The following is a 12,774-nucleotide window of genomic DNA, read 5'->3' as shown; positions in this document are numbered from 1 at the left end:
ACATACACCCAAATCAAGCCATTTCAATTAGTATTATTTATTACATTTTCCATTTTAAATTCAAGCAACAATAGAAAAGTTTAGATTTAAAGATTCCCGGCCTACACACCGCTGGATGGTGCTGTTACACAAGACCTCTGAGAAGTGAACTGAACCTTGAAGGCATCATTGGTTTTATTTTGCATTAGCAGCCATTTTAATTTAATATTACATTTAACTTTTTTATTAAAAATACATTTATACCCAAAAGACGCTGCAAAGCCATTTTAAAAAAATCATTAACATGTAAACACTCAACTAAAGTAGCCTATGTCAAATTATTATCATAATAATAACAATACATTGTATTTGTATAGCTCTTAAAATGTACTCAAAGACACTTTAAATGGTCACAACAGAAGAACTAAATAAAGCACTAACAGTGTAAACAAGGCAGAGAGAAGACGTCACGTGTCCCGCACTTGAATCCTTTTTTGAACGGACACGCAGCTCTGTTTTTTTATTATTATTTATTTATTTATTAATGCGAAGGTTACACATTTCCGACATGAAGGCATGCGTCATAAAAATCAACGTCACGCGAGAGTTTAACCAGTACTGTGAGTTACACTGGCTTCATTGTTTTAGAGAGAGAAAAACAAGACGCGCGTGGGCGTGATGATGTGGAGACAGGAAAACGAAACCCAACGACGTGATTTGTTTTATAGCCACCCCAACAAAAAAAAACACGCAGGTAAATAACATGAGGAAGTGAAGACCAAGAGGAGAGACATGTCTGCTGCCAGGTAAAGAGTTTACATCTTTACTTCAGAAAGAGACGGGAAAGTGCATTCATGTGAATGCAAAAGGCTAAAACAACAGGTTATCCATGTGTTAACTATATTAGAGTGTGGGGGTTGTGTGTGTCTGCGTCTCCTTTATCGCCATTGATCAATGTAGTTGTTTGTCTCTTTTGTTGCATGTTTTTTGGTCTCTTTGTAGTCATCGTGTTGTCTTTTTTTAGTTGTTTAGTTGTCTTTTTGCCTCTCTGTGGTTGTTGTGTGTCTCTTTGGAGTCATTTAATGTCTCTTTGTAGTCATTTAGTGTCTCTAAGGTCATTTAATGTCTCTTTGTAGTCATTTAGTGTATCTATAAGGTCATTTAATGTCTCTATAAGGTCATTTAATGTCTCTTTGTAGTCATTTAGTGTCTCTATAAGGCCATTTAGTGTCTCTATAAGGTCATTTAATGTCTCTGTAGTCATTTAGTGTCTCTATAAGGTCATTTAATGTCTCTTCGAGGTCATTTAGTGTCTCTATAATGTCATTTAATGTCTCTCAGTAGTCATTTAATGTCTCTTTGTAGTCATTTAGTGTCTCTATAAGGTCATTTAATGTCTCTGTAGTCATTTAGTGTCTCTATAAGGTCATTTAATGTCTCTTCGAGGTCATTTAGTGTCTCTATAATGTCATTTAATGTCTCTCAGTAGTCATTTAATGTCTCTTTGTAGTCATTCAGTGTCTCTAAGGTCATTTAATGTCTCTTTGTAGTCATTTAGTGTATCTATAAGGTCATTTAATGTCTCTATAAGGTCATTTAATGTCTCTTTGTAGTCATTTAGTGTCTCTATAAGGCCATTTAGTGTCTCTATAAGGTCATTTAATGTCTCTGTAGTCATTTAGTGTCTCTATAAGGTCATTTAATGTCTCTTCGAGGTCATTTAGTGTCTCTATAATGTCATTTAATGTCTCTCAGTAGTCATTTAATGTCTCTTTGTAGTCATTTAGTGTCTCTATAAGGTCATTTAATGTCTCTGTAGTCATTTAGTGTCTCTATAAGGTCATTTAATGTCTCTTCGAGGTCATTTAGTGTCTCTATAATGTCATTTAATGTCTCTCTGTAGTCATTTAATGTCTCTTTGTAGTCATTTAGTGTCTCTAAGCTCATATAGTGTCTCTTCGAGGTCATTTAGTGTCTCTATAAGGTCATTTAATGTCTCTCTGTAGTCATTTAGTGTATCTAAGGTCATTTAGTGTCTCTATAAGGTCATTTAATGTCTCTCTGTAGTCATTTAGTGTATCTAAGGTCATTTAGTGTCTCTATAAGGTCATTTAATGTCTCTCTGTAGTCATTTAGTGTATCTAAGGTCATTTAGTGTCTCTATAAGGTCATTTAATGTCTATCTGTAGTCATTTAGTGTCTCTAAGGTCATTTAGTGTCTCTATAAGGTCATTTAATGTCTATCTGTAGTCATTTAGTGTCTCTAAGGTCATTTAGTGTCTCTTTGGGGTCATTTAGTGCAGCGGTCCTCAACCTTTTTTGAGCCACGGACCGATTTTGTGTCAGACAATATTTTCACGGACCGGCCTTCACAGTGTGGGCCATAGATATGACGTAATACATATTATGTAATAAATATGAAGTTAATAAATATGATGTAATAAATTAATACGACCGGCATAAAGTGCATAAAAATACAACTCACCATTATGCCGAATTAGTGGGAGCCCTGAGCTTGTTTATCTGCAACGACAACGACCCCCGACGTGTTTGTTACGTCCAGTCTGCTGCGTAACTTAGTTTTCGTCGCTGTCATTGCAGAAAACCGCTTCACAAAGAAGCTCTCCAAAGACGTTTGGTTTTTTTTACTCATTTTCTCTCGCTTATGGGTTCGCTATAGCTCGCTAGCTTTTCTCAAGAGGTCACGTATACGTAATACGTGACCTCTTGAGATGTGTGACGTATTTCGTGACCTCGCAATAATAATATTTTATATGTAAAACATTATTTGGGGGGTTGGGGACCTCTGATTTAGTGTCTGTACTTATTTAGTGTGTATTTGAGGTCATTTAGTGTCTCTCTGTACTTATTTAGTGTCTCTTTGAGTTAATTTAGTGTCTCTCTGTACTTATTTAGTGTCTCTTTGAGGTAGTTTAGTGTCTCTCTGTACTTTGAGGTAATTTAGTGTCTCTCTGTACTTATTTAGTGTCTATTTGAGGTAATTTAGTGTCTCTCTGTACTTATTTAGTGTCTATTTGAGGTCATTTAGTGTCTCTCTGTACTTATTTAGTGTCTATTTGAGGTCATTTAGAGTCTCTCTGTACTTATTTAGTGTCTATTTGTGTCTATTTGAGGTCATTTAGTGTCTCTCTGTACTTATTTAGTGTCTCTTTGAGGTAGTTTAGTGTCTCTCTGTACTTTGAGGTAATTTAGTGTCTCTCTGTACTTATTTAGTGTCTATTTGAGGTCATTTAGTGTCTCTCTGTACTTATTTAGTGTCTATTTGAGGTCATTTAGAGTCTCTCTGTACTTATTTAGTGTCTATTTGTGTCTATTTGAGGTCATTTAGTGTCTCTCTGTACTTATTTAGTGTCTCTTTGAGGTAGTTTAGTGTCTCTCTGTACTTTGAGGTAATTTAGTGTCTCTCTGTACTTATTTAGTGTCTATTTGAGGTCATTTAGTGTCTCTCTGTACTTATTTAGTGTCTATTTGAGGTCATTTAGAGTCTCTCTGTACTTATTTAGTGTCTATTTGTGTCTATTTGAGGTCATTTAGTGTCTCTCTGTACTTATTTAGTGTCTCTTTGAGGTAATTTAGTGTCTCTCTGTACTTATTTAGTGTCTCTTTGAGGTAATTTAGTGTCTCTCTGTACTTATTTAGTGTCTCTTTGAGGTCATTTAGTGTCTCTGTACTTATTTAGTGTCTATTTGAGGTCATTTAGTGTCTCTCTGTACTTATTTAGTGTCTCTTTGAGGTCATTTAGAGTCTCCTTCAGTGATATTGTGCAGGTTAAGCAACTCTGTGCTGCTGTCGGCTCAACCTCAGTATGTTGTTCCCTCTGGAGATGAAGGGCGGCGGTCTGACTCCAAAGCTTCACACAAGCAACAGTTTAGTTTGAATCAGTTTTGAACTTTCACAAACTGGATGATGTTTTGTGTTCCAGAAGTGAACTTCAGGAGGCCTTGTGCTGCTACGTTGGAGATACCCTCATCTACATCGACACGGTGAGAGAATTCTGCGAGAGGAGCCAGAAATGGATGCTTCAGAGGGATACAGAGTTGGAAATGATGGAGGACATCAAAGACAGGGCCGGCCGCGTCAACCTAAGCATCAACCATGTCACGCAGCCGGAGAGACGATTTAAGGCCTTTTGGGAATACATGAGGAGCAAGGCGACCCAGGTGACTGCAGACAGGCGGTATGCAGAGCTGGAGAAGGAGCTGGCGGCAGTGCTGAAGGACACTCTGGGAGGTCTGCAGAACCTCGACTCCTTTCTGGATGCGGTGGAGAGTCTGTCGGTCACCTCGCTTCACGTGTTCACGCCGGAGAACCAGATGCTACATCTGCCAGAGGGCATCAGCCCTGAAGACGTTCAGCTGGTCATCACTACTGCACGGATAATCTGCCCTCACCTCCTCGAGTTTAAAAGAGACGCGAGCGTCTTCTTCCTTCCCAAACTTAAGAACGTGGAAGTGCTGTTGTACCAGCTGAAGAAATACCGTAAGACCACCCAGAACATCTGTGGGATGTTAGAGAAAAGGTAAAGAGACATTCAATTTTTGATGCACATTTTTCGCAAAATAAACATCAATTATAAATACTTATTTGTGTCTTGTACAGCTCCCTCCATTACTTTTCCATGGAGATGAACAACGAATCTCTGATGGACCTTGATGTGGATTTGTCTGAAGATGACGTACAAATGATGCTTTCTCAAATTAATGAGCTTGATGAAATCAGGTGAGCATTAACAATCTATGGTCCCCCCCCAGATGTGCAATGTGTGATGATTGAGAGTGATGTAAATGCATACTGCAAAAAAGAAATGCACTTTACGTTCCTACTCTGCATGAATATATGAATATCTCCAAGAATTTAATTCAGATATTTAACTCCTAATGACTATGATCATCCTCTGACTTTTCCTTAAGAGCCCCTGTAAGGTCCAAATTAATCAATTAATTGTGTCCAATAGGTTTATTTATGACCAAATTACTGCAAAACTAATGACATTCCCATCAACTTCAACGCCACGTTGTGTTTAGCGCTCATTAGCAAATGTTAGCATGCTATCACGCTGGCCTTTTATAGAAAAAGAGCAGCAGCAGTAGAATTATACATTTAACTGTTTTCTGTGGTAATTGGACAAATAGGCTACCAGAGAAAATTGTGATTGTTGTTAAGGAGACAACACAAGTCAGTGTGTCGCAGCTCGCCAGGAAGAGATAGGATGCAGCTCCAGAGACGGATTGCTGGCTAGTTAGCTCGGTAGACTAGCTTGTCCTTTGCCGGCGCGGGGGGCGGGGAGAAGCACTAGCGGACAGCTAGTTAGCTAATTCCACCAGGCTCTAATAACAAAGTTGTCACCCATGTAGCGTTAGCAGTGCGCTTTCCAACGCGGTGACAAGACTGTGTATGAAGCATTAAGTTGTTACTAATTTTACCCATTTGCTCTCTACTCCACTGCTCGTTTTAGTCGCTACTTCAAAAAAAGCACACCTCACTGAGCCGGTGACTTGCTAAGTCAGTTTAGTTAATACAGAAGTTAGCACGCTACATGGGCCTCAATGGCAACGGTGCACATAAACATGGCCGCCACTCTGACTCGTTTGAATGGGAGCGTCCGTTCTACTCCCATTTTATTTCTGTGTGGCAAACCTTAGCGGCTACCTGCCTAGCATGCTGACGTTAGCATTCAGTGCATTTAAGCTGTTTATTCAGCTCAAGTTATTTATTGTCACATGCACAACAATGCAAAGAGGCAGTGGTTGGCAACGGAAATATAAACGTGCAGGCTTCCTCCAACAGTGCGGATGCCAATATGCATTTAAAAGTAACCAAAAATAATAAGAAAGTAAAACAAGAAAAAACACAAAGTTGAATAGGAGCTAAAGAAACAAGATCCTAAATCCAATATTTAAAGCTAACCTTTTGAGAGGAGTCATCTTAAGTCTTTCTTAATTTCTTCTTTGCTCTTCATCAGAATGAACCAGAGCTTCCGGACGGTGTTCTTGTTTCAGGGGCAATGTTCTTGCTTCATCACTGAGTTCCAAAAGCGAACGCCCGGGATGCGTCAGTCTCTAAAAGACCTGGAGGAGAATGCCGTTCAGCTCAACAGAATGAACAAGGGGGCAAAGATCTCCAGTGTGGCGGGCAGCTCGGTGGGCGCAGCTGGAGGCGTGCTTTCCATCATTGGCTTTGCGTTAATCCCTGTCACGGCCGGAGCGTCTCTCACTCTGATATTGACTGGGTTGGGGCTGGGAATTACCAGCGGGGTCAACAGCGCGGTCACCACCGCCACGGAGATCGGCGTAAACCACAAACATCAAAAGAAAGCCTGTGAGATCTTCCAGAGCTTCATGGAGGACGTGCAGATTCTGCAGGATTGTCTGGAACAGGTCACCAGGAGGGAAACAAGCAAAGCCAGTGGTGTGGTTCTGGGAGTAGGCACGGTGCTTTATAAATCTGCCACTATTGGAAAGGGTATCGATTCGCTTGTTGATACAGCCTCAGCTCTTAAGATGTTAAAAGTTGACGAGCTGGCTGTCAGTGCTGGCAAAGTGACATTGCAGGAAGGGAAAGCGATACGCAACGTGCCCAAGTTGGCGGCAGATATCCCAGATATTGGTCAGGCAGCACTCAAAGGGCCTCTTGCCTTCTCCAAGTCGGCCAGGGCCGGTTTCATCGCGCTCAACGCTCTCTTCCTGGGCCTGGATGTCTTCTTCATCTGTAAAGACAGCATCAGTCTGGCCAAAGGCTGCGAAACCGAAGTGTCGCAGTTAATCAGAGCCAGATCCGCCGTCTGGCGCTCGGAGATGGACTCGTGGCAGAAGATCCATGACTTCCTGTGCAAAGGTCTGCCGACGTCAGAGGAGAACGAAGCCGTCCTGGAGAAGCCGTTTTATCCAGAGAGGGAGATGAAGAAAGAAACGGGAATGAACTTTTCCTTCGATGAAGTGGATGAAAAGAAGAAGAAGAAGAAAAATGAGAAAAAGGTTGCGTATGTGATGCAGTAGACGATTATCAGCTAATAATGATAATCAGATCCATTTAAATTCACTGCAGCAAACATCATCAACATGTTTCTTTGAGGAATTTTTAATCGGCTGTTCTTCAGCTAGCACTTTACCTGATGATTGAAACACTACTGAAAAATTAGAATTACTATTTTTATTTCTCGAGTTGCAATTACTTTTAAAACGAAATTAGAGCAAGAATATTATGCAGATCACATTCTGTACAATCTGTGTGCTCTTTATTATTATTATTATTATTATTATTATGATGTATGTAAAATTCAATCTGCACCTTTTTCTTGCACAAATTAATAAATACAAATTTGAAAATGAATGTGGTTTTCTGTTAATGAAAAAACAACAATGTTATGAATTAATATTATTATAGAAATAATTAATATTATTATAGAAATACTTTCCTATGTAACACACACATCTGACCAAGTATCCCTCCACTTGCCGGCCTTCTCTAGCGACAAACGCTGAGTACTATTATTTAATATTACCATACACTATTACTACCATAGTGTGCTGTCCTAGCAGATGACGAATTACTTTACAGCTAAATGAATTGCTGCTAATAATCACACCGTTATGTCGCTTTGTTTGAGACGTGCGATGGGAAAATATTTTTACCTTGAATCAAAGATTGAAATGAAGAGCACAAACAACCTTAAAGCAGTAACATTCATGTAGTGCACGTAAACAAAATTATATATATATTTATATAATCTGACTGATATGATAGAAGCCATTTTACAATTTCACCACACTTTACCACCACTGAAGTATTTCATAAGGCTCTAATCCAGATATCAAATGAAAGGTTGACAGTCCAAAGGTTCATTTAACCTGATAGCTCTATAAATGCTAGTTATGTTTGTAGAATCACACGATCAGTGCATAAGCCATTACAGCTCTTCTATGTTTATTTGGCCTTTTTGTTTGCAGCATAATTATACGGTGGCAACTCACTTTCTGCTTTTACTTTTTTAAATGTCCTTTTGGTAAATGCACTTTTTGTTAGATGAGACTCTTTTTCAGTGGTTTGATAATATGACTGGAGGTTGGAAGTAGCACTTGAATTTTTGTATTATTTGCAAATGTCAACCTTTAGTTTTTGTTATTCAAGCAGCTATGTGTTCGGGTACTGTGTGTTGGATGGTATTTAGTGATTTTAAAACCCACTGTAAGGTTTTAGGAACATTAACCCAGTTGAACTCAATCCTGCCTCACCTTGAATAAGTCAAAGTCAAGGGTTGGTGTGGTTCACATAGAGATTAAGAAATGCAAACAGCAAACTCAACATTGCATATATATTCAAGTGCTAGTATTTCCATATTTCCGTATTTCTGTCTCCACAGCTATTATCTGAAGCCACAAGGAGCTGTAGACAGTGACCAGGTGCAGAGAAAAAGATGTCGGGGAAGAGGTAAGGTTTGAATATTTATGCTGCCGATGACCAGACTCCAGATTATTTTCAGAGCAACGGCCAAAATATTAGCAGCACATAATAAGATAAAGTTATATTTACAATAACGTCTAATATTTTTAGCTTGTAAATATACTATACATATATATATATATATATATAATATATATCATTTATAGGTATTTGTTATATGACATCAATTATGTATTTTTCCCCTGGCTGGGACATACACACAGTGTATACGATTATCGAATTAAATGCATTATTTATCCCCTCATTGGCATCTCAGCATTCAACACTAGGATTATGTTTTTGCCGCAGACAACACATGAGGAACTTGTATCAAAGATTGAGATGTAGAGAGCCAACAACCACATCCTCATTCTGTTATTTATTCAGGATGTTGCTGATAAGGCTCTAACGCAAATATCAGATGAAAGGTCGACACTTGTATAGTCACAGTGTCTCTTTGCAGTCACTTTGTGTCTCTTTGTAGTCACTTTGTGTCTATTTGTATAGTCACAGTGTCTCTTTGTAGTCACATTGTGTCTCTTTGTAGTCACATTGTCTCTTTGTAGTCACTTTGTGTCTCTTTGTAGTCACATTGTGTCTATTTGTAGTCACATTGTATCTCTTTGTAATCACATTGTATCTCTTTGTAGTCACATTGTGTCTCATTGTAGTCACATTGTATCTCTTTGTAATCACATTGTGTCTCTTTGTAGTCACATTGTATCTCTTTGTAATCACATTGTGTCTCTTTGTAGTCACATTGTATCTCTTTGTAGTCACATTGTCTCTTTGTAGTCACATTGTATCTCTTTGTAATCACATTGTATCTCTTTGTAGTCACATTGTGTCTCATTGTAGTCACATTGTATCTCTTTGTAATCACATTGTATCTCTTTGTAGTCACATTGTGTCTCATTGTAGTCACATTGTATCTCTTTGTAATCACATTGTGTCTCTTTGTAGTCACATTGTATCTCTTTGTAGTCACATTGTGTCTCATTGTAGTCACATTGTATCTCTTTGTAATCACATTGTGTCTCTTTGTAGTCACATTGTATCTCTTTGTAATCACATTGTGTCTCTTTGTAGTCACATTGTATCTCTTTGTAGTCACATTGTGGCTCATTGTAGTCACATTGTATCTCTTTGTAATCACATTGTATCTCTTTGTAGTCACATTGTGTCTCATTGTAGTCACATTGTATCTCTTTGTAGTCACATTGTGTCTCATTGTAGTCACATTGTATCTCTTTGTAGTCACATTGTGTCTCTTTGTAGTCACATTGTGTCTCATTGTTGTCACTTTGTAGTCGTCTGATGTTTCTTTGTGGTCATTTTGAGTCTCTTCCTGTTTGGTACGTATCTTTTTGAGTAACGTGTTTTAGGTGAAGACCAGTAATGGCACCACCACTTTGGGCCCCTGGGCCTGTGCCCGGTAGGCCCTTTCAGTAATCCATCTTTCAGCCTCCTCCCCCCCCCCCCCCCCCCCCCCCCATCACTGAGATCGGCCTTTGTGTTACAGAGAGAAGCTGCAGATGGCCTTACGCCAGTACATCAAAGATACCTTCAGCCACATTGGCACAGTCAGAGGATTCTGTGAGAGCCGCTCTAAATGGACGGATGCAAGGAAGACAGAGTTGACGAATATGACAAAAGACACAGATCAACAAAAACTGACTGCAGTGCTGAAGGACACTCTGGGAGGTCTGGAAGAGCTCGACTCCTTTCTGGATGCGGTGGAGAATCTGGCGGTCACCTCGCTTCATGTGTTCGCGCTGGAGAACCAGGTGCTACATCTGCCAGAGGGCATCAGCCCTGAAGACGTTCAGCTGGCCATCTTTGCTTCACGGATAATCTGCCCTCACCTCCTCGAGTTTAAAAGAGATCCGAGGGTCTTCTTCCGTCCCAAACTTCAGAATGTGGAAGTGATGTCGTACCAGCTGAAGAAATACATTGAGACCACCCAGAACATCTGTGAGCTACAGAAAAGGTAAAGAGACATTTTGCTTGCATCATTTCATATGAATTAGGATGCAACATCTAGTAGAAAGTCACAGCGACCGTGTCTTTCACAGCTCCTTCAGCGACTTTTGCCTGAAGACGAACGACGAAACCCTGGTGGACCTCCATGTGGATTTGTCAGAAGATGACATACAAAGGATGCTTTGCCACATCAATGAGCTCAAGGAAATCCGGTAAGCGTTTTAAATTTCATCACATGATGATCATGTTATACTTTACCTTCGCCCAATACAATGTTTTGCTGAATGGAGCGTGAATGCACCATCTTCTTCTTGATCTTCTTCTTCTCTCCTCTTCACCAGGATGAACCGGCACTTCCGCACGGTGTTCTTGTTCCAGGGCGTTTCGTGTTCTGACTTCATGCGTGAGTTCAGCGGGCGTCAGAGCGGGATGCGTCAGTCTCTAAGAGACGTGGAGCAGAATGCCGTTCAGCTCGACCGGATGAACAAGAGGGCAAAGATCTCCAGTGTGGCGGGCAGCTCAGTGGGGGCAGCTGGAGGCGTGCTTTCCATCGTTGGCTTGGCGTTAAGTCCTTTCACAGCTGGGCTTTCTCTAGGTTTAATAATAGGTGGGACGACTCTTGGAATTACCAGCGGAGTCAACAGTGTGGTCACCGCATCCACCGAGGTTTTGGTAAACCGTAGTTCTAAAAAAAAAGCCGATGAGTCCTTCAAGAGCTTCATGAATGATGTGCAGAGTATCCAGGATTGTCTGGACGTGGTGTCCGCTCAACCAGCTGTGAACATCCATAGGTGGAAAGATATTAAGCTAGTTAAGCTGAAAGCTGCTGTGTCAGTTTTAAGTCAAACTAAATTACTTGTTACAGATATCAGATATTTGCGGAGAGGAAGAGCCCTACGTAACATCGCCAGGGTGACGTTAGAAACACAAGATGTTGGACAGACAGCGGTCAAGGGGTCCCTTGCCCTCACCAAGTCAGGCAGGAGAATGGCCATCGGGCTCAACGCTCTCTTCCTCGGCGTAGATGTCTTCTTCATCTGTCACGACAGCATCAGTCTGGCCAAAGGCAACGAGACTGAAGTCTCGCGGTTAATCAGAGCCCGAGCCGCACTCTGGAGCTCAGAGATGGGCTCGTGGCAGAAGATCTATGACTTCCTGCGCAGAGGTGAGCCGACATCAGAGGAGAAGGAGGCCGTCCTGGAGAAGCCGTTTTATCCAGAGAGCCAGATGAAGAAAGAATGAAAGACCAACCATGATGTGGTAGAGAGTGATCCGATTGAGTCGATTTACTTATCATATGTGACGATGAGGATCTGTCTCAATACATAATGTCAATCGTTTTTATTAAGAATGATTGTAAGAGAGAAATGCCACTTTCTGCTATTTCCAATGATTCAATGTGTGTTTTTATGCTTTTAAGATGCCTTTTCTGCTTCAGCCGTTCAACACCGAGAGGCCAAATCACATCAGTACTCAGATGTTGAGGTACCTGCTTGTCTTAGCAAAGTGTTATTGTCGCAATGCTTCGATTCCACAACGAAAGAACTGTATATAGAATAAATGAATCTCGCTTTAGGACAGTTTGACTTCCTTTATATGTAATATACTTATTGCTAAATCTTTTACAGTTAATAAAGAGATTTCTTCCACCTCTTTTATAATGCGGCCTCTTCATTAATTTAGGAAGACAGAGGCAGATTGTCCGTTTCGTTTTTAAAAAAAGACAATATTTTCACACAAAAACACGAAAAGAAAGCAAAATCACTGATGTGTACAAGCCTTTTAGTTTACAAGTATACATTTAGAACATAGCATGATAAAAAAACAACACTCGGATACAAACATAGAAATCAGTTTCCTGAAGTCAAATTAAAAAAAAGACACAAATTTCCCAGACACAAATTACAGCTGCTACGTGTTGTTATTCTGTACTTGAGTAAACTGACAAGAACATAAGAATGGAACAATATGTAAGAATTATATTATCAATCCCCCGTTTTACATAATTTATTATAATAATATAAAGCTAGAAAAATGGGCCATATCAGTTCATAACTATGTGTGTGTGACTTATTTAACAGAGTGGAAATCTGTAACAGCCTAAAAGCTTGTACCTATATTATAAAAAGCTAAGCTAAATCCACCTATATCCAGGATCTTAATATAACCCTCGTACTAGAGAACTGTTGTCTCTAGGTATTTGTAACCCTCTCATTCTACTGGATAACCCTCTAAGCGCATCGTACCCATTATAGCTGCATTCATTTCTCCCAGGAAAGTTTTACAATCTGTCAAAAATTCTTCTGTCCGTTGCATACTTTTCTTTTCCACAACATTTTTCCGGCCACTGAC

At 39.9% G+C, this 12,774-nt stretch overlaps 2 protein-coding genes across 3 annotated transcripts; both read left to right on the top strand.

The window, feature by feature from the left end:
- The first annotated feature begins 607 nt into the window (after positions 1-607).
- apol (apolipoprotein L) lies at positions 608-7,293 on the top strand. Of its 2 annotated transcripts, none has more exons than XM_034540293.1 (4): positions 608-785; positions 3,923-4,519; positions 4,600-4,719; positions 5,963-7,293. In XM_034540293.1, exons 1-4 carry the CDS (start codon positions 772-774, stop codon positions 6,993-6,995), a joined length of 1,764 nt encoding a protein of 587 aa, XP_034396184.1. In that variant the 5' UTR covers positions 608-771; the 3' UTR covers positions 6,996-7,293. The 2 variants fall into 2 exon arrangements, with proteins under 2 accessions (XP_034396184.1, XP_034396185.1); XM_034540294.1 differs by having other exon boundaries at positions 609-733.
- A 1,120-nt stretch (positions 7,294-8,413) lies between these two features.
- On the top strand, positions 8,414-11,944 carry LOC117734719. The gene is made up of 4 exons (XM_034538982.1): positions 8,414-8,427; positions 9,962-10,429; positions 10,515-10,634; positions 10,764-11,944. The coding sequence occupies exons 1-4, from the start codon at positions 8,414-8,416 to the stop codon at positions 11,662-11,664; spliced, it is 1,503 nt and encodes a 500-aa protein (XP_034394873.1). The 3' UTR covers positions 11,665-11,944.
- Positions 11,945-12,774: the final 830 nt, after the last annotated feature.

The sequence above is a fragment of the Cyclopterus lumpus genome, chromosome 8 (genome assembly GCF_009769545.1).
Source record: "Cyclopterus lumpus isolate fCycLum1 chromosome 8, fCycLum1.pri, whole genome shotgun sequence".
NCBI lineage: Eukaryota > Metazoa > Chordata > Actinopteri > Perciformes > Cyclopteridae > Cyclopterus > Cyclopterus lumpus.
Note: the sequence above shows the minus strand (reverse complement) of the source record. Positions and strands in the feature narration are given on the sequence as shown.